Source organism: Ochotona princeps, chromosome 25 (assembly GCF_030435755.1).
Source record: "Ochotona princeps isolate mOchPri1 chromosome 25, mOchPri1.hap1, whole genome shotgun sequence".
Taxonomy (NCBI): Eukaryota; Metazoa; Chordata; class Mammalia; order Lagomorpha; family Ochotonidae; genus Ochotona; species Ochotona princeps.
In genome coordinates this window covers 21460854-21483698 of record NC_080856.1, presented here as the reverse complement: position 1 = coordinate 21483698, position 22845 = coordinate 21460854, and the positions used below count along the sequence as shown (strand labels likewise).

At 46.1% G+C, this 22845-nt stretch overlaps 1 protein-coding gene across 1 annotated transcript in view; it reads right to left on the bottom strand.

Annotated features, from left to right (window-relative positions):
* SVOPL (SVOP like) overlaps positions 1–22845 on the bottom strand; it is a 46228-nt gene that overhangs the window by 6840 nt on the left and 16543 nt on the right. Inside the window, exons 9-13 of the mRNA XM_058681466.1 lie at positions 7822–7895; positions 5820–6025; positions 5121–5232; positions 3387–3468; positions 2034–2123 (exon numbers count right to left, since the gene is read on the bottom strand). Coding sequence (XP_058537449.1) covers positions 2034–2123; positions 3387–3468; positions 5121–5232; positions 5820–6025; positions 7822–7895 — 564 coding nt within the window. The remainder of the gene's footprint in view (positions 1–2033; positions 2124–3386; positions 3469–5120; positions 5233–5819; positions 6026–7821; positions 7896–22845) is intronic.

Sequence of the window (22845 nt, the reverse complement as noted above, 5' to 3'; positions counted from 1 at the left end):
AGCCAGGCTACCAGGATTAGAACCAGTGCCTACATGGAACCCCAGGGCATGCCAAGCAAGGACTTTGGCCCTTAGGCTACCATGCCAGGTCTGCCACTCCACTTTCAATCCAGCTCTCTGCTAATTAACGACCTGGGAGCAGAGTATGATCCAACTGCTTGTCTCCTGCCACTCACTTGGGACACCTGGAAGAAGCTCCTGGCTCAGGGCTGGCCTTTGTAGCCATCTAGAGAGTAAATCAATGGATGAAAGAGCCTCTGTTTCTCTAATTCTAAATGATAAGTAAATTTTTACCAAAAACCACCTAGTCACCTCTGGCCCAGTGGAAGTGGAATCAACTTCCTCTGGGTTCTTTTCCTTACTGTTGTAGTTATTACTGATTAAAATCCTTGCCACTTGAGGTAGTGTTCAGTTTTGACTCTGACAATATACAGTTTCTCAGCAACTTAACTCCATTGGAAATCACTTATGAAAATATGTAATGTAGCTTTGATGTTCATTATGAAGTAGCTGGTATTGAGTGTTTACTCTGTCAAGTATTGAGCTGAGTGCTTTGCAGTTATTGTCACATAATCCCCAGAACATACATACAGTGAAGGTTAGTGCTCATCTTCATTTTACAGTGACAGCAGCATGGAAAGGTGAGTGATAACCACCTCTGGTCACCTTTGGTCACAAAGCAGCAGCCAAGCGGAGTCCTATGGCCCAGGAGACCTAGTGCCCAACCCACAAACCATCAAAAGCATCATGGCCTCAGACATAAACACTCCCAAATACCCAGGGAAAATACCTCTAGTGATTGACAAGGAACTCAGTTCCTAAATTGGAGAATCACACCATGCTTCCCAGTCTGGTCATCCAGAACTATTTAATATTTCACTGCCCTCTTTTATGATTATTTTCTGAAAATCATACAATATTAGGAAGATATTTTGTAAAGCGCAAGACATGTAAATTCCCACAAGAGGTAAGAAAATTCCCAGAGGCAAAATGCTCTGTTAAATTAAAATATACATTAATGTCTACTTGGCCCATGACTACTCGCTTTGAAAACTTCATTTCCCACCTCTGCCTTTATATATAACCCCAGATGTAGCTTAACTGTGGACAACTGGCCAGAACTGGGCTGGACACCCTCGCCCCCCCCCCTTTTTTTTAAGGAAGTCCGAGCTAGTCCAAGAGTGATGTGTATTTCAGATTTGTAGGAATCCCATGTATGCACGTTAGCACAGCACGCTGGTCTTCAGGCAGACAGGAAGAAAAGATGCATGCTCAGGAGAACTGAGGGCCCCAGGCCCCAAAACAACATGTGAAAGCAGAAGCTGGGTTCCTGCCAACCCTCCTGCTTGCTGGACCATGCCTCCCCGCCAGCCCTCTTACACAGCCGTGACCCAGCCTCATTCCTGCCACCAAATCATGCGGATTTCTGTTCTCTTCTACTCACAAGAGAGTGACCAGTGCAGAGGGACACTGCTTGGTGCTCTTCAGTGACCACAGCCCTCTAGGCCATCCTCTCTGCCCCTATTTTCTCTCCTGAAACAAGGTCTTTGGTTCCTGGTCACATTGAATTTTATTCCAGTCTGCATTTAATCTGCCTGTCATACAACTTCTGCGCAATGCCTCCTCCCTGCTTGTCAGTGCAGCCACCCGGCACCTTCAGGCTCCATCCTCAACGTGGCCAACTGGCCAACTGCCTGGACAACAAATGGAACTCAGAGTTCGAGCCACGGCCCCTCCACTGCTCCGGTTCCTTGTATTAGCCCTCCTCTTTACTCCTCCCACAACAGTAAGCAGTTTAAAGCTGACCAACACCAGATGTGAAGCCATACCTACCAAGGACCGGCTGAAAGCCAGGTCACAGTAATGCACTCTTTTGCCCTACCCAACCCACTGAACAATGAGAAAAACGGTGCCCTGAGCAGCTTCACAAATCAAGCAGGAATACTTGGTTACATCCTTAATCTTGGGTGACTTGGGGTCCTCTCTTCCCCCAACTCTCAGGCTCACTCTCCCCCTGGACACACTGGCTGTACCTGGGATATAAACGGCGCCAGCATTGCTCCGATGCGGCACAGCGAGCCACTGGTTCCCATCCCCAAAGCACGCATCGTTGTGGGGTAGACCTGGTGAGAGAGACACAGGAAGGGCCAGCGGGTTACGTTTCTTCTAACTTTCCCTCGCCCCTCTCCAGGGCAAGCTTTTCTAGGTAGATAACAGTAAATACTGTTTATGATTCACAGAAAAAAAACATTTTCTTCGTAACAGAAGCTTGCATTTTTCTAACAATATCAGAAAAAAAATTGAAATTATCCTTTAAGTGAACAGTTTCCCAAAATGTTTAATTGAATATTCCAAATACAGTGTTAGAATGGTAATCTTTGGAAGCAAATAGAAGATTTTCTCTTTAGGATAAAAACTTTAGTATAAAAGTTCTACTGATTATAAAGAAAATACCAACTACCCCCACAATAATGATCTGATGAAAAACAAATTTGAAAGATTTTATGTGAAAGGCAGAGTTATAGCAAGAATTTTCTATCTGCTGGCTCACTCCGTCTTCCAGGTCCCCACAAGGACTTTGGCCATCCTCTGTTTTCCCAGGCCATAGTCGCGAGCTGGATTGGAAATGGACAGCACCTATATGGGATGCCAGTTCCAGCAGGCAGAAGATTAGCCTGGTACACCACAGCCCTGGCCTTAGGAAATAGTTTAACTTCAGTAGAAGGGAGAGTGAGCAACTTTACACTTCTACGACCCGGTGTCACTTGATGCTCACTCCCCAATGAGTCACTTTCCATATGTCTGACATTTAGTGAGAAAGGGGAAAGGACCCGCCATTTTTCTTCAAGATTGGCTTTCAAGAATTAAATGAGGGGGATTGACATCTTGGTATATCGAGTTGAATTGCCACTTGCATGCCAGCATCCTGCATCAGGCCTGTTCCACTTCGAATGCAGCTTCCTGCTCATGTGCCTGAGAAAGCAGTGGAAGGAGTTGAACCCCTGACACTCAGGATTCCTGCTTCTGGCTTTGACTTGGCCCAGATCTAGCTTGGGCCGCCACTGGGGCAGGGGGTTGGAGGAGGGTCAAGCAACAGACTGAAGTGCTTCCTCTCCTTCTGCCCCACTTTTTATATCTTTCAAATAAATACGTCTAAAAAGAATAGTAAAATTAAACTCATTAAGCCATACAAAGTCCTTGGTTTAAAAAATTAACAAAAGGGGAAATCCACATCAAGTAAAGCTTTTGGTCTCGTTTTAATTTGCTGCTTGAGGAATATGTGCAAAAATCAAGAGAAGCCAGAGATACATTACATGTGTATTAACCCACTAGAAACAGCTCTCCTGGGATGTCCCAAGGTAACCAACCTTGTCAGGAGCGCATACCTCGGCAGTATAAATGTAGATGGTGTTGAAATTGGCAGCCACCAAGGCCCTCAGCATGAAGAGGAAGCCAATCAGGCCTGCACTGGAGAACAAGCAGCAGAAGGAAGTTAGGAGAGGCTTCCAGTGGCCCCCTCCAAGTGCCTGATAAAGGCTGGAGCACACCCACAGGCAGCTGTGGCCCAAGAGAGCCACTGTGCCTGGCCCGACTGTGGGGTCCTCGAGTCAGCCCCCTAGTGCTCCTCGTTTGGCCTCTTCATTCCCTCAGCTGGATCATTCCACCCTGGCCCACTCTCTCGGCCACCCCAATTTTTTTTTAAAGATTTTTTTATTTTTTTATTACAAAGTCAGATATACAGAGGAGGAGAGACAGAGGGGAAGATCTTCTGTCTGATGATTCACTCCCCAAGTGAGCCGGGAACCAGGAGCTTCCTCCGGTTCTCCCACGTGGGTGCAGGGTCCGTTTTCGGCCGTCCTCAACTGCTTTTCCAGGCCACAAGCAGGGAGCTGGATGAGAAGTGGAGCTGCCAGGACTAGAACCGGTGCCCATATGGGATCCCGGCACGTTCAAGGCGAGGACTTTAGCCGCTAGGCCACGCTGCCAGGCCCCACCCCAATTTTCAAACCGGTACAGTTTGAAGAGAAACAGACATATAGTCATGTCCAGTATCTGCAGAGCTTGCTTCCAGCCTCTCCTTTAAGATGCAAAATCCCAGGCTTGCTGCTGTTAAAGGGCTAAACTACTGTCTACAATACCAGCATCCCATCAAGTACCAGTTGGAGTTCTAGCTGCTCTGCTTCTAATGTACCTGGGAAAACAGTGGTGGATGGATCAAGTGCTTGGATTCCCTGCCACCCATCAGCGGCCAGCTGGAGTTCTTGACTCCTGGCAACTGCCCCAGGTTTTGTGGTCTTTTGGAGAGCGAGTCGGTGGATGGAAGATCAGCTTCTTTGTCACGTTGCCTTTCAAATACATACTTTAAAAAGTCCATGGGTGCTCCACGCCTTATACAAAAGTGCATGGTATTTGCATAGAACGTAGGTACACTCTCCGGGATGCTTTTCAATCATCTCTAGATTTCTACTAATAGCTACTACAGTGTCAATGCTATGGAAACAGTTGCTATACTACATTGTGTAGGAGTGACAAGAAAAATCTATACATGTTTAATACAAAGGCAATGTTTTAGTATTTTTTCAGTATTTTTCTCTCGGTGGTTAGTTGAATCTGCCCTTGGAAGGTGTGGATACAGAGAGCTGGCTGTGAATTACAGCTCAGAAAACACTGGGACGGCCAACCAGAATGTAGTGAACTTGATAACACAAGGTATGGGTATGTTCTCTGTATCATCACATGGGCACCCCATCATCCGTGGGCACCCCATGGAATGTCAGCACTGCAGGTGAAGGTTTCATTTACTATGCACAGCACTGGGCCCAAGGTACAGATAATTCAATAAATGACAAGGGTCCTGATCCTCCAGAAAGCTTTGGTGGGTCAAATGCGAACAACAATGCTGGTGCCCACATCCCTGGGACCTGAAGTGGGGCAAGAACAGCAGCAAGAAGGAAGTAGGAATGGAGATGCCAGGCAAGATCCTTTTAGACAAGTATTCTGTTCTCTACCCATCCTGGAGAAGGGACCTCTCCCGGATCCCCACTGAACGCCATACGCCAGGAGACCCCATCATAAACCACCAACCATACTTGTCTTGAAGCTACCGAAGAGAAGCTTACCTGGACGTGCAAATATTGAGGAGAAGGAAGAATACAGCTGTGCATCCCATGGTGATGGAAAGGCTGAGCCGCCGGCCCAGGAAATTGATGCCCAAGATATTCAATGGATTCACTAGGAAGCAAACAGCAAAGAACTAATTCCTGGGAGCTGGGAACACTAGTGGCCTTTCTCCCCAGCGACGTGGAGTCACCCTTCACCCAAATCTTAGGACAGCCCAAAACCCATCACACTGTCATCAACCTCATGACTCCATTTGCCATACTTTCCTCACATGGGTCCAAGAATGACAAGGGGCATGCTATACATCCAGGAAGCTTATTCTATCACACAGATCTATTGCCAACTGCCAATCTGTTAGGCCTGTGTTTCAAATGGCTTCTTCTGTTTATCTCGAAATTCAAGGTGGCACTAATGGTTCAGTAACTTCAAGTAGAACAGAAATAAAAACTGCTGCTTGAAATGTAGCAAGCCTGGAAAGCACACCCAAAATTCAGAGATATTAAAATGTGGAAACAATACATCTGATAATGGGTAGAATACAGCGATTCGAAGTTTAACCCCTCTAGACTTCCTCATGTCACATCTATGAAATTTGGGGACTTGGTCATCTACTAAGTCATGTCACAAGCTTGTCTCCTCCTAGACACAAGAGCCACACCCAAAGCAGTCAGAGAGCCAGCAGAGAGCAGAAGACTTACAAGCAATTTCGCCCACAGTGCTGATGATCATGGTCCTGTAGTCAGAGGGGGCGAACATGTGGCAGTAACAGGGGCTCCGATTCTCCTCCGAGTCCCCCACAACCACCACCGTGTCAGACTTGGATTTTGAACCACAGACCAGGTCTCGCTCCAGCAGCTCTGCACTGGCCAGGATGACCCCATAGTAGGCAAAAGAAATGCCCAGCCTGGGAGTGAGAACACACCGTGAGCCAAAGCTTCCTCCAGACCTGGAGGAACAGCATCACACAAGGCAGGGGAGGCCATTGCGAGTGGAAGGCACACATATGGAAAGACCAATGGCACAGAAAACTCAGTCCTGCTATCAACAACATATTCGCTTTGCTGAGCACACACATGCATTTCTGTTGGGTACAGACCTAGCAGTGGGATTGTTGGGTCACTAGTAAGGCACAGCTCCAGTTTTCCAAAGCAGTTGTGTTAATTTAAAACTATCATCTCCAGTTACTGCCCATCCTTTCCAAAACTTGGTTTTCTAAATGCAGTCATTGTCATAGACTGACAGATTTGTAATAGTGTCTCATTGAATTTTAATTTACATTTCCCTGATTTCCTTAAGGTTGAGCATGTTTTGACATTCTTATATGATACTCATGTTTTGGTGAAGTGACTGTTCCATTTTCTTGCCTATTTCTAAACTGGTCATCTGTTTTATTCTTAAAATACTATGTTATATACAGTCGCTTTGCAAGGCACCGCAAGAAGTTTTTGGAAGAACAGGTGTTTAGCCAAAAGAGTAAAATGCTCATATACAAGCACCCGGATTTAATTTCCAGTAGCAATTCCTGACTCTGGTCCCCTCTCCCCACCAATATTGAACCAGGGAAGCAGTGGCAACAGCTCACATCATGGGGTTCCTGCCGCCCACTTGGGAGACATAGACTTGGTTTCCGGCTTTGGACTGTTGTCCAGTCCAGTGCTGCTATTGCAAGCATCTGGAGAGTGAGCGAGCAAATGCGAGCTTTCAAATTTTAAAAAACTTAGTGGAGCCAACATTGTGGCACAGCATTTTAAGCTACTATCTACAACACCAGCAACCCATGTCCAACCGGCTTGAGTCCCAGACACTCTGCTGCAAAATTCAGCTTCCTGATAAAGGACCCAGGAAGGCAGTCGACGTTGACCCAACTGCTTGTACCCTTGGCATTCATTCACGAAAGAGACCCAAACGGAGTCCTAGCCACCACAGCCACTGGGGGGAGAGCACCCAGAAATGGAAGATCTTTCCCCGCCACTCTGCCTTTCAAAGAAATAAACCTATAAAATACATGGACTAAAAATTCTGTGGAAAATTAAGTTTGCTTTGGTAAAGAAATCCAGGTGTAGTTCTTTGACAATTCATTTTCAATTTACTACTTCAAGTTACAGATTTCAAAGTTTTTTTTTTTTAATCAGAATAAACTCACCTTTTCATTCCATTGTTCATGGACTTTTGAAAATATCCTTATATACATTAATGTATACATAATGTGTTGGATACTTGTGTATATGTGTATATAAAATTTCCTCTTCAGTTGATAGCTTACCTAACAGGTTCTTAATGACACCAAATTCCTAACTTAATGTAGTAAAAATCACCAATCTTTTCCTTTACACTTGGCACTCCACGTGTCCCACAGAGCAATTGCTCAAGGTTATGGCTGCAGAGAAATACAGCAGAGAGGGGACCACATGAGTCTCTCCCGCTGCATCTGAGATGTAGGGAAAAAGTCCCAGCTGCCAAAGGTGAGCAGTGAACTCAGGGGTTCCTTAGAAAAAACAAATTGGAAAGCTGGGTGGAGACCTAATGGGCCTCCTTCTGTCTCTTTGGAAAATGTCACTTTGTTTCAGTAGTAAATGTTACTAGGAGCAATGCTTGGAGTCGATCTGGTGTTTTTCGAGTTGGCAGCACTCAAAGGACATGTTTAAGCAGATGTCCTCCAAGTGCCTGGTGAGGCAAACTCTGAAATCAGTCCATTCTTACCATATGACCCAGATCTGCAGTGTGGTTCGTAGATACTTGGCATCTAATAAGTCCATAAATCGTCCTCTCTTTTCCTGGGGTGAGAAGGGGAAGACAGAATACAATTAGCAGGGCTAAGGATAAACAAGATTATGTCCAGGGTTTAGATCACAGGAAACAAATGCCAGAATGTGGTAGGCGAGACCATCACGCAGCTCCATTGAGTATAGCTCATGCAAACCCCAAGGGTTCACTATTTTCATGCATTTATCTCAACCAATCAGACCTCGTGGTTTTTGTTATTAATGGTAAGAGGCAAAACTCGCTGACCTCAAGGCTCTAACTCGCCTTCTCTGCCTCTCCTAACCTGTGCTGTTGCTGGATGGGGGAACAGAGAACACACAAGTCAGGCAGCCAGATGGGAGAATCCTCCTAAATGGACATCAGAGTGAAAAATCAAGACAGAACTTGAGGTTGGTGTAAGACAATAGCATAAATGTGGAAAGGAGATCAAACACCTCATTTGTAGGAGCAGTATTCAGCAGAGATCTTCCTGTCCATCTCGGAGCTCACTTCAACACTTCTGGATAATAATGAGGATGCGCTGCACGCGACTGCACAGAGATGGAGTTTCATGTCAAGAGAGGGATGTTTCAGAGGGTGCTCAAGTGAAAAACAGTGACCCCCAGGATTACAAAATTTCCCAGAGGGATCGCTAGTGCGGACCTGGTTCCCATCGTCGCAGGCAGAGCATGAAGCAGACTTAGAAGTCTTATGTTCCCAGGGCTGGGGATTTAGCTCCTGGAGGTCTTTGTGGGTTGAGGGCAGCAGCAGCAGCCCCACTTCCACCTGTTTTATTCATTCAAACCCTGCTTCCTTGCCACTAGGAAACACCTGCCTAGTCCTAGCCTGCAACTTTCCAGCGGATACGTGGCCCAGGAGGCTGGCTTTGCAGTACAGCAAGATAAGCCACCACCTGAGATGCAGGCATCCCTTATGGGTGGCCGTTCAAGCTCCAACTGCTCCACTTCTGATCCAACTCCCTGTTCATGGCCCGGGAAAGCAGAAGAGGATGGCCCAGGTGTTTGGGCCTCTACATCTACATGGGAGACCCAGAAGAAGCTCCTGGCTTTGCCTTGGCCCAACCCTGGTCATTGCAGCCATTTAGGGAATGAACCAGTGATTCAAGATCTGTCTCCACCACTCTGTGTTACTCTGCCTTTCACAGAAGTAAATCTTTTATAAAAACCACATGGCCCAGAGAGGGCAAATAGCTTCTCTGTGGCTGCACAGGCATTTGGAGCCAGCCTAGAATCCAGGTCTCCTAAGCCCAGGCCTAAGACTTGGCCATCCATCTCTGTCATAATCCCTTATCTGCCATGTGACGGTGCTGCCCAAGTGTCACCGAAAGCTCACAACACTGAACCCACCAGTGACTCCTAGATGTTATTCCAGTAAAGCGTTTGGCTCTCTGAACCTTCAGCTACAAACCAGATGGGAGAATTCGTTCATCTTATCCCCAGCATGGCCTTCCCTCTGACTCTGGAGCGAAGCAGCCCGTGTTACCCCATTCAGCCCTCTCAAAAAATACTGTGGTCCAACTTCCCAGGCACCACTGCATTTGCTGCTATGGTCTCAGCTCACTCTCCTCCTGCCTGCAGCACCCTCTTTCCTCTACGAGGGTTTATTGTCCTACTACTTATTCCCCTGGAGGTGACTCACCTAGCCCCAGTCAACCCTACCTGCACCACTCACACCCTGCCCTAAGCACCAGGTCTGCTTTGTTATTCTTTCAAGCTCAAGACTCATCTCAGCACTCAGAAAGGAAGAGACAAGAAGGCAGGGCCTGTGACTTGGGGCATCGCTTAGCAGGTGACGGTGCACCAGGACAAGAGGGCTTAATGGGCATGAGAAGAGCCTGCAAACTTGAGATGGGAAGAGGTCAAGGATGAGGGAGAAGGGAGGGGAGGAGGAGGAAGCAAGGGAGGTAGCAGAGCATGGGAGGCATGGGAGGCCAGGCAGAACTAGGACATGAAGGGGGGAGGGCAGGCAGAGGGGACAGGATGTGCAGGACGGACGGAGGACAGAGAAAACAACAGGTGATAAGGACCAGGTCTAGGAGAGGGGAGAGGTGATGGGAGAAGAGAATGAGGAGGCCCCCTCTGCACTTGTGGCTGTAATGCCTGTGTTCCACTCACACGGCGCACGCCAAAAATGGTCTTGGGCCTCCTGTTCAGATCACCACCTCTGGTTTAAGCTCTTTGTTTCTGCTAAGTTTTTTTCCCTAACTCTTTATTTACATGACTGTTAATCAAACCATAGTCAAAGATTCAGTCTACTCTTTATCGAGCATAATGTGTTCATTTAATCACACCTGCTTGACAATCAGTCATCCTACCACGCTTCGCACAGTAAGATGTAATTCTTGGCAGCCCAGCGGCTGAAATTCTCGCCTTGCACACCCAGGATCCCATGTGGGCGCCAGTTCTAATCCCAGCGGCTCCACTTCCCATCCGGCTGCCTGCTTGTGACCTGAGAAAGTAATCAAGGACGGCCCAAAGCCTTGGGACTCTGCACCCATGTGGGAGACCCGGAGGAAGTTCCTGGCTCCTGGCTTCCGATCAGCCCAGCACCGTCTGCTGTGGTTACTTGGGTAAAGAATCAGCAAATGGAAGATCTTCCTCTGTCTCTCTTCCTCTCTGTATATCTGACTTTGCAATAAAAATAAATCTTTTTTTAAAAGAAGATGTAACTGGGCCCGGCGGCCGTGGCCTAGCAGCTAAACTCCTCTCCTTGAAAGCCCTGGGATCCCATATGGGCGCCGGTTCTAATCCCGGCAGCTCCACTTTCCATCCAGCTCCCTGCTTGTGGCCTGGGAAAGCAGTTGAGGACGGCCCAATGCATTGGGACCCTGCACCGCGTGGGAGACCCGGAAGAGGTTCCTGGTTCCCGGCATTGGATCGGGGCAGCACCGGCCGTTGCGGCTCACTTGGGGAGTGAATCATTGGACGGAAGATCTTCCTCTCTGTCTCTCCTCCTCTGTGTATATCTGGCTGTAATAAAATGAATAAATCTTTTAAAAAAAAAAAAACAAGATGTAACTGCTGGTCTCACAGGAAATAGCGGTTGCCCAAATTCTGAACCCACAGGAGTTTCAAAGTTCAGAGAATGAACTGGAATAGGAGAGTGCCCCTTAATGCCTGGGGAGAAAGCTCAGATTTCCTGTTCCACAATCAGGTTTTGAAATACACGTAACACTGAGAACCTGACCTAAATGCAGTGGGGAGTCTGAGGAGTGTCCAGGATACTTCATCCTCATGTTTTCTGTGTAATCACCGAGTACATGCTACCGACACGTTCACTGCATTCCCGGCATGTGGCGTAACGGGGAAAGCTGAGCCCGCAACACCAGAATCTCACATGCATGCCAACTTGTGTCCTAGCTGTTCTACTTCTGACTCAGCTCCCTAATATGCCTGGGAAAAGAGCAGAAGAGGACTCAAGTGTTTGGAAGACGTGTATGAAGCTTACGGCTTCAGCCCACTTAGTCACTGCTGCCTTCTCGAGGGTTAACCAGGTGAAGATCTGGCTCTCCCATCTTCCTAATAATCTTAAAAAACAATAACAGATGTTACACTTGAGACTTCCTCAACCCCACTCCTTTCTTTTTTTATAAGATTTATCTTTTCATTGGAAAGTCATATATACAGAGAGGATGATCTTCTGTCTGCTGATTCACTCCCCAAGCAGCCACAACAGCCACAGCCAAGCCGATTTGAAGCCAGGAGCCAGGAGCCTCTTCCAGGTCTGCCATGTGGGTGCAGTGCCCCAAGGTCTTGGGCCATCCTCGATTGCTTTCCCAGGTCACAAGCAGGCAGCCGGATGGGAAGTAGGACTGCTAGGATTAGAACCAGTGTTCATACGGAATCCCGAGGTGTGCAAGGCGAGGACTTTGGTTACTAGACCACCACACTAGGCCCCAATCCTTAATTTTAGATCTAGCTTCCTGCTAATCTATATCTTAAAGGAAAGCAGGTGATGGTTCAACTACAAGGGCATCGACCACCCACATGGGAGATCCTGATCGAGATCCAGGCTCCTAGCTTTGGCTTGGACATTCCCTGTAAGTCAGTAACATCTAGGGAGTGAACCAGCAGATCAAATTTTTAAAGTGAAAACAGGCCCAGTGCAGTGGCCTAGCGGCTGAAGCTCTCGCTTTGCACACATCAGGATCCCATATGGTCGCCGGTTCTAATCCCTGCAGCTCCACTTCCCATCCAGGTCCTGCTTGTGGCCTGGGAAAACAGTCGAGGACGGCCCAAAGCCTTGGGACCCTGCACCTGTGTGGGAGACCCGGAGGAAGTTCCTGGCTCCTGGCTTCGGATCAGCCTAGCACCGGCCGTTGTGGTTACTTGGGGAGTGAATCATCAGACAGAAGATTTCCCTCTGTCTCTCCTCTCTGTATATCTGACTTTGCAATAAAAATAAATCGTTTTTAAAAAGTGAAAACAAGTTTAAACGTAAATAAAATCTTTAAAGGAAAAAAAATCTGGGCCCAACAAAGTAACCTAGTGGCCAAAGTCCTTGCCTTACATGAGCTGGGATCCCATATGGGCGCCAGTTCATGTCCCAGCTGCTCCACTTACCATCCAGCTCCCTGCTTGTGGCCTGGGAAAGCAGTAGAGGAGGGCCCAAAGCCTTGGGACCCTGTACCCTCATGAAAGACCCAGAAGAAGCTCCAGGCTCCTGGTTTCGATCAGCTCAGCTCTGGCCATTGTGGCCACTTGGGGAGCGAACCAGTGGATGGAAAATCTTTGTTTCTCCTTCTCTGTAAATCCAACTTTCCAATAAAAATAAATCTTAAAAAAATCTGCAGGCCAGGTGGCACAGAGACTGAAGGTTTCCATCACCAGTGACTTCAAGAAATCAGAGGAAAGCCCAGAGCAGCCCCCTGCTGGCTGCCTGGAGCCCTGGAGCCTGGAGCCCTGCTGGCTGCCTGGAGCCCTGCTGGCTGCCTGGAGCCCTGGAGCCTGGAGCCCTTCAGGCTGCCTGGAACCCTGCAGCCTGGAGCCCTGCTGGCTGCCTGGAGCCCTGGAGCCTGGAGCCCTGCTGGCTGCCTAGAGCCGACGCAGATGTCACCTGTCCTGGCATGGCCACCTGAGCCCTCAGAGAGCAGGGCTGCAGTGAGGCAATGGGGAGCAGGATCCAGGATGGGCTTCCTCAAGGCCACGGCAGCCCTGCTGTGGCTGCTGAACCGACAGCTCCTACACCTGCTGGTGTCCGTGCTTTCGACTCCGTCCTCAACCTGGTCGTGACGTCTTTTCACTCTGCTAGATATCCCACGTGCTTGTATTCTGTCATTCCTCCTGTCAAGATCTGCACTGGGTCATGATCTATGCACTTTTCTGATTAAGAGTTCTACCGATCAAGGTCACAAAAGGCCTTGAATGCCAGGATGAGAATTCTTGAGCAGCTGGGATGGTATGTGACATCTGACAAGCATTTGTGCGACAGTGTCTCATGTTAGACAAAATCACACGAATAGAGGCAGGAAAAGTGGCCGCGCACAGAAAGATGGGGAGAAAGCCTCGGTGAGTGTCGGCAGCCGACGGGCAGGGAGATGTGGGAGTATGAACTGAGAGCTGGCTGGGGACACACCAGGGAACACTCACAGCACAATTCTGCTAATGTGCATTTCTGCATCAGGTGACTCCACAGGGGCAGAGGGAGCACAGCATTCCAGGGCCAGAGAGAGGGAGTGGCGAATTATCATTGAATGGGTGCTGCTTCTGTAGGAATCATTTTTTAATTTCTGGTAATAGTCATAATAGCTATACAAAATTGTGACTGCATTTGATGTCCCTGAATTGAACACACAGAAAAATTTTTAAAGGTAAATTTTGTTATATAGATTTTTAGCTAGGAATCTTTTATAAAAATGTTGGTTCATATATTTGAAAGGCAGAATGACAGAAGGAAAGGCAGAACTTGTATGTGCTGATTCGGTCCCCAGACGGCTGCAGCAGCCATCTGAACCAAGCTGCACCAAGCTAAAGCCAGGAACTCCCATGTGGGTGTCAGGGCCCCAAGTATTAGCAGGAAGCCAGATACAAAGTGGAACAGCCAGGACTCATACTTGCACTCCAATATGGGATATGCACAAGCCAGCCCTGGCCCACAACCATGATTTTTAACAGGAGGGAAAAGAGGGAGGACTGAAGGGAAAACAAAACTCACTGGAAGAAAAGGAGCTCTGGGTGAATCTGCGGTTTATGCACCCAACAACTCCAAGCATTAATAGGAAGGTGCTTCAAAAAGTTAATGAAAATGGGGCCCAGTGCGATAGCGTAGTGGTTAAAGTCCTCGCCTTGGCATGCCCAGGATCCCACATGAGCGTCGGTTCTGATCCCGACGGTCCTACTTCCCATCCAGTCCCTGCTTGTGGCCTGGGAAAGCAGTCAGGATGGCCAAAGCGTTGGGACCTTGCACCCATGTGGGAGACCTGGAAAGAAGCTCCTGGCTCCTGGCTTCAGACTGGCTCAGCTCTAGCCATTGTGGCCGCTTGGGGAGTGAACCATCGGATGGAAGATCTTCCTCTCTGTCTCGCCTCCTCTCTGTGTATCTGCCTTTTAATAAAAATCAATAAATCTTTTTTAAAAAGTTCATGAAAATGGAATTTAAAACATTTTTTATTACAGGTATATATTTTTAAAAACTCACAAACTATATCATGGAAGAAATCTACTCAGATTTAAAAGGTTTGCACCAAAGCAATCTTCTATTTTTTTTCTTTTTAAAAAAGATTTTTATTGGAAATGCAGAAATAGGAGGCGAGACAGAGGGGAAGATCCTCCATATGGTTCACTCCCCAAGGGGCCGCAACGGCCGCAACTGAACCAATCCGAAACCAGGAGCCTCTTCCGGGTCTCCCACGCGGGTGCAGGGTCCCAAGGCTTTAGGCCATCCTCGACTGCTTTCCCAGGCCACAAGCAGGGAGCTGAATGGGAAACGGGGTGGCCAGGACTAGAAATGGCACCCATATGGGATCCTGGCATGTGCAAGGCGAGGACTTTAGCCATAGGCCACCGTGCCAAGCCCTAATTCTGCTTTTGTATGGCCGTTCTGAAGTACCTTCATCTCCTATGGAGAGAAGGGCGATCTGGAGCCGCAGTGTGGATAAAGGCCAGGACTGAACATTTGGAGTTTGTCAAATCCCATGGCTGGTCAGGTCTCATGCACTCCCAGAAGGGCCCAATTTTCATGTCAAAGACGCTTCTTGCTATTCCCCAGAAACACAACTTCTTTGGCAAGTGTCCCAAGAAGTTCTATGAGAACAGGTGCCATTTTGCAAGTCATTAATAAGAGGATTAGGAACTACAAAAATATTTTAGAGAATAAGTGTAAAAATAAATGAACCTAACACAAAAGAGATAAACTTGATAAAAAAAATATGCTGTTTTAAATTTTCATCTGCAAGCACATTTTTACAAATAAGGTGAAGAAGATTTATAAGAAAGTTTATAAGACTCAGGATTCATATGAGCAGCTGTAAAATGCTTCTAAGAAACAAATGCTTGAATAAATGGTCATGCATATTTGTAGCAAGACGAAAGTGCACAATGTAAGAAATTGACTTCTTCAATACCAGCGCATCAAGTCAACAAAACCACAATCAAAGCCTCATAGGATTTTTTTTTAGGGGAAAATAGAGAAGATCTTGACAAAATGAATCAAACAGAGGCCTGAAAAATAGATTAGGAACTTCTGAAACAGAAGTTTGACCAGGCAAAAAGAACCGTATTATAGCATGTTACAATTAAAACAGTGCCACATTCTCTTTTTCCAAGAACGTGTGGTGTTCTATAACACAGGTGGATCTATAAATCATTACAGAATAAGTTGTGAAAAATAGATTTAAATTCTCATATTATGAGATGGATTATCTAATAAAAACCACCAGCGCAATTAGTTTGGGATATAACAAAGCTATATTTGTGCCATGTTTTATACTCAAACTCAGATTCAACATTTAAATACTAAAATCGAGTTAATCCAATAGATGGGAATTTAAGGAATCAGTGCTGATTAAAAGACTAATCTTAGGGGCTGGATATTTGGTACAGTAATTCAGATGCAACAGTGGTGAGGACGCCCCTTGGACACCCTCGTCCCTCTTGGAATGTCTAGCAGTCCAATTTCCACTACCAACTCAGCCTCCTGCTGAGGTGGGAATGGGAACAGGTAACAGCTCAGGCGGCAAAGTCCCTGCTGCCCATGCTAGGGCCTCACGTCGAGCTTCTGGCTCCCAGCTCAGCCTGAGCTAGTCCTGGCTAGTGCAGGCTGCTGAGGAATAAACCAATGGATGCGAGGGAGAGCTCTCTGCACCCTCTCTCTCCCAAACAAAATTAAAAATTCAAAGATGAAACATGTACGACCCAAGTACCGAACTCAAAAAGTTAGAAGAAAAACAGCAGAAATCAATGAAATAACCTCCCAAAAATCAATACAGAAAATCAGCTAATGATTGTGTTTCAAAGTCTAACAGAACAAACAAATCTCTAGTAAGATGGACCCAGGGGGAAAAAAAAGCAGAAATAAACAGTATTAAAGATGAAAGAATTGAGACTCGCAAGATGGCCGACATAGGAGGAAGACTGTGAGAGAGCTCACAGACAGAGAGGGCTAGAACGCGACAAAAGCGTAAGTGGAGCAGCATACAACTACAGGGAGAAGAACGTGAAGTTCCCTGGACAGTGTGGAACCAAAAAAATCCACACAACTCGGAAGAGCAACCAGGGAAAAACAAAACGAAGGGCAGGGAAGACGACTTTCCGCTCCTGACCTGCTGAGTCACCTTTGAGTGCAGACACTGAAAGCCGCCGACCGACCCACAGACGCTGAAAGCCGCCGACCAACCCGCAGACGCTGTGGCCGTGAGGACCGGCGGTGATTGGGACCTGCTGGCATCTGCTCACCCTGGTCACCAGGACCCGCCAGGACCTCCGCCCGCTGCGGACACCAGGACCCTGAGTCACCGGGACCCGCCGGCATCCGCCCACCCTGGTCGCCAAGCCCCACCGGGACCTCCGCAGCCTCCAGGTTCCACCCGCCTACACCCGCCGGGACCAGCAACCAGTAGCCAGGAGACGCACCCGCAGCGAGGGTTCCCACCAGAGGGAGAGGCAGACTGCAAGAACCTGAGGTTTGAGTGAGTTGGGTGGGGACAGTGGTGGGTTGGAGGCTTCGGGAGTTGGCCCCCCAGGGGCATGCACAGAGCCTGAACACAATTGGTGCTCATCTCCCCGCCCCTCGCCCCCCCCCCCCCCGAGAATCCAGCGTCTAGAGACACCGGGAGAGTGCCTTGAAACTGCCAAAACTGTGTCTGGGAGAAAGGCAAAAGGCATACTGAATACTCCCCCGTGCCTTTGCGGTCTGGCACTCAGCTGGGCGGTGCTATCCCACAGGAACCCAAGCACGCCTCTGGGCTGGGCAGTCCCGTGCTAGCGCTGGGGCAGTCGGCCCCCTGCAAGCGCTGGGGTGGGTGGGCCTGCACAGGAGGCGCTTCCAGAGAGCACCTGGAACACCCCAAGCCTTATAGTCCCGTGCTTGGGAGACGAACCAGGAGAGCACTGCGGACCCGCGTGCAGGAGGTGTTCCCAGAGAGCACCTGGAACCTCCACGCCCTGCAGTCCCTGGCACTGGGGACACACCAAGAAAGCACCTAGAATCCTCCGAGCCCTGTGATCGCGCGCACAGGGGGCGCACACAGAGAGTGCCTTCACTCCCCCACGCCCTGTGGTAGCATACCTGTAGGGTACGAGCTGAGAGTGCGCTTTGAATCCGCTGGGCCCTGGAAGTGGCAGCCTGAGGTCCAGTGTTCTGGAGACGCACCAAAAGTGCCTTGAAAATTCCCACACCCTGCTACTCCACGCCTGCAGACTCCGATCTCTACAGGATAGTGCTTGGAGACCCCTCAGCACACTGGTGCCTAGGTCTCTCAAAAAAGAAACACTAACACAATGGGAAGAAATACCAGAAAAGGTAATGATCCAGATGAGAGTGCCAACACCCTACCAATAAAGGATCAAAAGCCAATGTCTATTTCGGAGATGCGAGATGAAGACATAGAAGATCTACCAGACAAGGAATTCAAAAAAATAATGTTAAAATATGTCAGAGACAATGAGAAGAATTGGGAGGACTTCAAGGAATTCAAGAACCACATAGCCTCAGAAATACAACAAATGAAAAGTAAAATCCTTGCCTTAGAGCACAAAATTGAGAGCCTAACCAACAGAACAAATACAGCAGAAGAGAGGATCTCTGAAACGGAAGACACACAAAACGAACATACCCAGTTCATTAAACAGCTGGAGACAAGTCTGAACAAAGCCAATAAGACCATACAAGAAATGAAAGACAACCTCAGAAAATCGAATATTAGGATTATTGGCCTTCCTGAAGGAGCGGAAAAAGAGTCAGGAATGCAAATGGTGCTCGACGAAATTATACAGGAAAACTTCCAAAACACTTGGAACATGAACCCAGCCCAAATCCAGGACGGTCAGAGGACTCCCAGCAGATATGACCCAAAGCAATCTTCACCCAGACATATGGTGCTCAAGTTCTACTCCAATGAAGACAAAGAAAGAATCCTGAGACAAGTACGAAGCAGAGAAAAGATCACATACCGGGGAAAACCAATCAGGATCACTGCTGACTTCTCTGAAGAGACTTTACAAGCAAGAAGAGAATGGACAAAGATCTTCCAAATCCTGAATCAGAACAACTGTCAACCAAGAATATTGTACCCAGCAAAGATCTCATTTGTATTTGAGAACGAAATCAAATACTTTCACAGCAAAGAGAAATTAGAAGAATATGCCAGCACAAAACCAGCTCTACAAAATCTCCTTAGAAATGCACTAAATCCAGAAAAAAAGGAGGTGAATCATAAGCAAAGATGGCAAACAGGAAGATCTCCCCACTAAAGTCCATACAAGGAAGGGCAATTACACAGATATCAACACCCACAAAAACAAGTATGGCAGGGCAAAATCACAACCTCTCAATTTTAACTCTTAACACAAATGGCCTGAACTCACCAATCAAAAGGCATAGATTAACAGAATGGATTATCAAACAGCACCCAACTATCTGTTGCCTACAAGAGACACATCTAACCAGAAGAGATTCGAAGAAGCTGAAAGTGAAAGGTTGGAAACAGATATTTCATGCCAATGGACGAGAAAAAAAGGCTGGGGTAGCTGTCTTAATTTCAGATGATGTGGACTTCAATCTGACACACATCAAAAAGGACAGGGAAGGACATTATATATTGGTGAAGGGACTGATCCATCAGGAAGTAATTACCATTGTGAACATACATGCACCAAATTCAAATGTACCTAGCTACGTGAAGCAATTACTCACGGACTTAAGGGGAGACATAGATATGCACACAATAATAGTGGGTGATCTTAACACCCCACTAACAACAATAGACAGATCAACAAAACAAAAACTCAAAGAAACAGAGCTCATACAAACAATAGAACAACTGGACTTGGTTGACATTTATAGAATTTTTTACCCTAAGGCCACAGATTATACATTTTTTTCAGCAGTGCATGGCACCTTCTCCAGGATCGACCACATGATAGGACACAAAGCAAACCTAAATAACTTCAAAAAGATAGGAATCATACCATGTACCCTCTCAGACCACCATGGAATGAAGCTGGAAATCAGCAATTCAAAATGCCCCAGGAAATACAGAAACTCTTGGAGGCTGAACAATATGCTATTAAACGAACAATGGATCAGAGAAGAAATTAAAGATGAGATAAAAAAATTTATGGAAACCAATGAAAACTCTGACACAACATTCCAAAATTTGTGGGACACTGCCAAAGCAGTGCTACGGGGTAAACTCATCGCAATTGGAGCTCATGTCAAGGCCCAAGAGAGACGCCAAATACAAGAACTAAACACACACCTCCAGGAATTGGAAAAACAACAGCAGAAGTGCCCCACACACAATAGGAAACAAGAAATCATCAAAACAAGGGAGGAAATCAACCAGATAGAAATAAAAAAAACCATACACAAAATCAATGAATCAAAAAGCTGGTTTTTTGAGAAGATAAACAAGATAGACACCCCACTGGCCCGACTGACAAAGAAAAAACAAGAGAAGGCAAGAATTACCAGCATCAAAGATGAAAAAGGCAACATAACAACAGACACCGCATCCATTAAGGCCATAATTAGAAATTACTACAAAGCACTGTACTCCAACAAATCAGAAGATCACCAAGAAATGGAAAAGTTCTTAGACTTCTACCACCTGCCAAAACTTAGCCCAGAGGCAACAAACGACCTGAACAAACCCATAACTGAAGTAGAGATTGAATCAGTGATTAAAAACCTCCCAACAAAGAAAAGCCCAGGCCCAGACGGCTTCACTACAGAATTCTACAAAACATTCCGAACGGAACTGACCCCAATCCTCTACAAACTCTTCAAAACAATAGAAAAAGAGGCAACCCTTCCAAACTCATTCTATGAAGCCAACATTATCTTAATCCCAAAACCAGAGAACTAACAGAGAAGGAAAACTACAGACCTATCTCTTTGATGAACATTGATGCTAAGATTCTCAACAAAATCCTAGCCAACAGAATTCAAAAACACATCAGACAGATCGTTCATCCAGATCAAGTAGGATTCATCCCTAGAATGCAGGGATGGTTCAACATTCGCAAATCCATAAATGTGATACACTACATCCAAAAACTGAAAAACAAGAATCACATGATAGTATCAACAGATGCAGAAAAAGCTTTCGACAAAATCCAACACCACTTCCTACTAAAAACCCTAACCAAGGTAGGCATAGATGGAAAAATCCACAACATAATTAAAGCCATATATGAAAAACACAACGCCAGCATCATACTGAATGGAGAAAAGCTGGAACCCTTCCCACTGAGATCTGGAACAAGACAGGGATGTCCACTTTCTCCACTACTATTCAACATAGTCCTAGAGGTACTCGCTGAGGCCATAAGAAAAAGAAATCAGAGGAATCCAAATGGGAAACGAAGAAGTCAAACTCTCACTACATGCAGATGATATGATTCTTTATGTAGAAGAGCCAAGAGACTCAATACAGAGACTGCTAGAACTTGTACGAGAGTTTGGTAGAGTGGCAGGGTACAAAATTAATGAACAAAAATCAACAGCCATAGTGTATGCGAACAGCCCCAAGATGGAAAAAGACTTAACCAGCAAGATACCATTCAAAATAACAGAGAAAAGTATGAAATATCTGGGAATAAATCTAACCAAAAATGTAGGAGACTTATTTGAAGAAAACTACAAACTACTTAAAAAAGAAATTGAACAAGACCTAAAAGATGGAGTAACATCCCATGCTCCTGGATAGGTAAAATCAGTATCATTAAAATGTCTATACTACCAAAAGCAATATATACATTCAACGCAATCCCAATCAAATTGCCCAAAACATTCTTCATGGAACTGGAAACAATGATCCAAAGGTTCATCTGGAAGCACAAAAAACCACGGATAGCTAGAACCATCCTGAAAAACAGGAAGTTAGCAGGGGGAATCACAGTTCCGGACCTCTGGACATACTATAGGGCAGTGGTTATCAAAACAGCGTGGTACTGGCACAAAGATAGAGAGGAAGATCAATGGAGCAGAATAGAAACACCAGAAGGAAACCCACATAGATACAGCCAAATAATCTGACAAAAAGACAAACGACAATCCAGGCAAATGGGAAGGTCTGTTCAATAAATGCTGTTGGGACAACTGGTTAATAGCCTGCAGAAACAAAAAGATAGATCCACATCTCTCACCATACACTAAGATCAGATCTAAATGGATAACAGATCTAAACCTACATCCAGAAACCTTCAAACTATTGGAAGAAAATGTTGGAAACACACTGGAACACTTAGGGGTAGGCCCTCACTTCCTAAAAAAGACTCCAAATGCAGTAGAAATCGAGACCAAAATAAACAATTGGGACCTCATCAAACTAAGAAGCTTCTGTACAGCTAGAGAAACAATCAACAAAGTAAAAAAGCAACCCGCAGAATGGGAGAAGATCTTAGCACACGACATAGGTGATAGAGGGCTAATCTCCAGAATACACAAAGAGCTACAAAACAACCAAAATGTCAAAACAAACAAGCCACTCAAGAAATGGGCAAACACTTCACAAAGGAACAAACCCAAATGGCAAATAAACATATGAAAAATGCTCAAGTTCCCTGGCAATAAGGGAAATCCAAATTAAAACATCAATGAGGTACCACCTAACGCCAGTAAGACTGGCCCACATGAATAAAAGCACCAACAACACTTGTTGGTGAGGTTGCGGGGAAAAGGGATCCCTACTCCACTGCTGGTGGGGCTGCAAGCTGGTACAGCCTCTATGGAAATCAGTATGGAGAATATTCAAACAACTCAAATTCAACATACCGTATGATCCAGCAATAGCACTCCTAGGAATATATCCAGAACACTTGTTTTATGAGAAACCAACATGCACTCCTATGCTCATAGCAGCACAATCAGTAATTGCAAAAACATGGAAGCAACCAAAATGCCCATCAACAGAGGATTGGATAAGAAAGCTATGGTACATCTACTCCATGGAATACTACTCAGCTATTAAAAAAAACAAAATGCAGTTCTTTGTGGCCAAATGGGCCAAACTGGAAACCATAATGCTAAGGGAAATGAGGTTAAATACCACATGTTTACCTTAATTTAAGATGATATGATGTTATGTATAACATGTTATGTTTTGAATGTTATATGTTGTGTATAAACTAAATTGAAGTATAGGTGAGGTGGTCACAGAAGGTGGCTGGGAACTCGCATTTACTTTTAACATATTGGTTACTCATTACTATGTCAATTAATTCCATAATGATGTAAATTTTTGCTGATGGTATGTTGGAGCTTTCAATTGACTGGGATGCTACTCTGCTGGCTCTGTCTTCA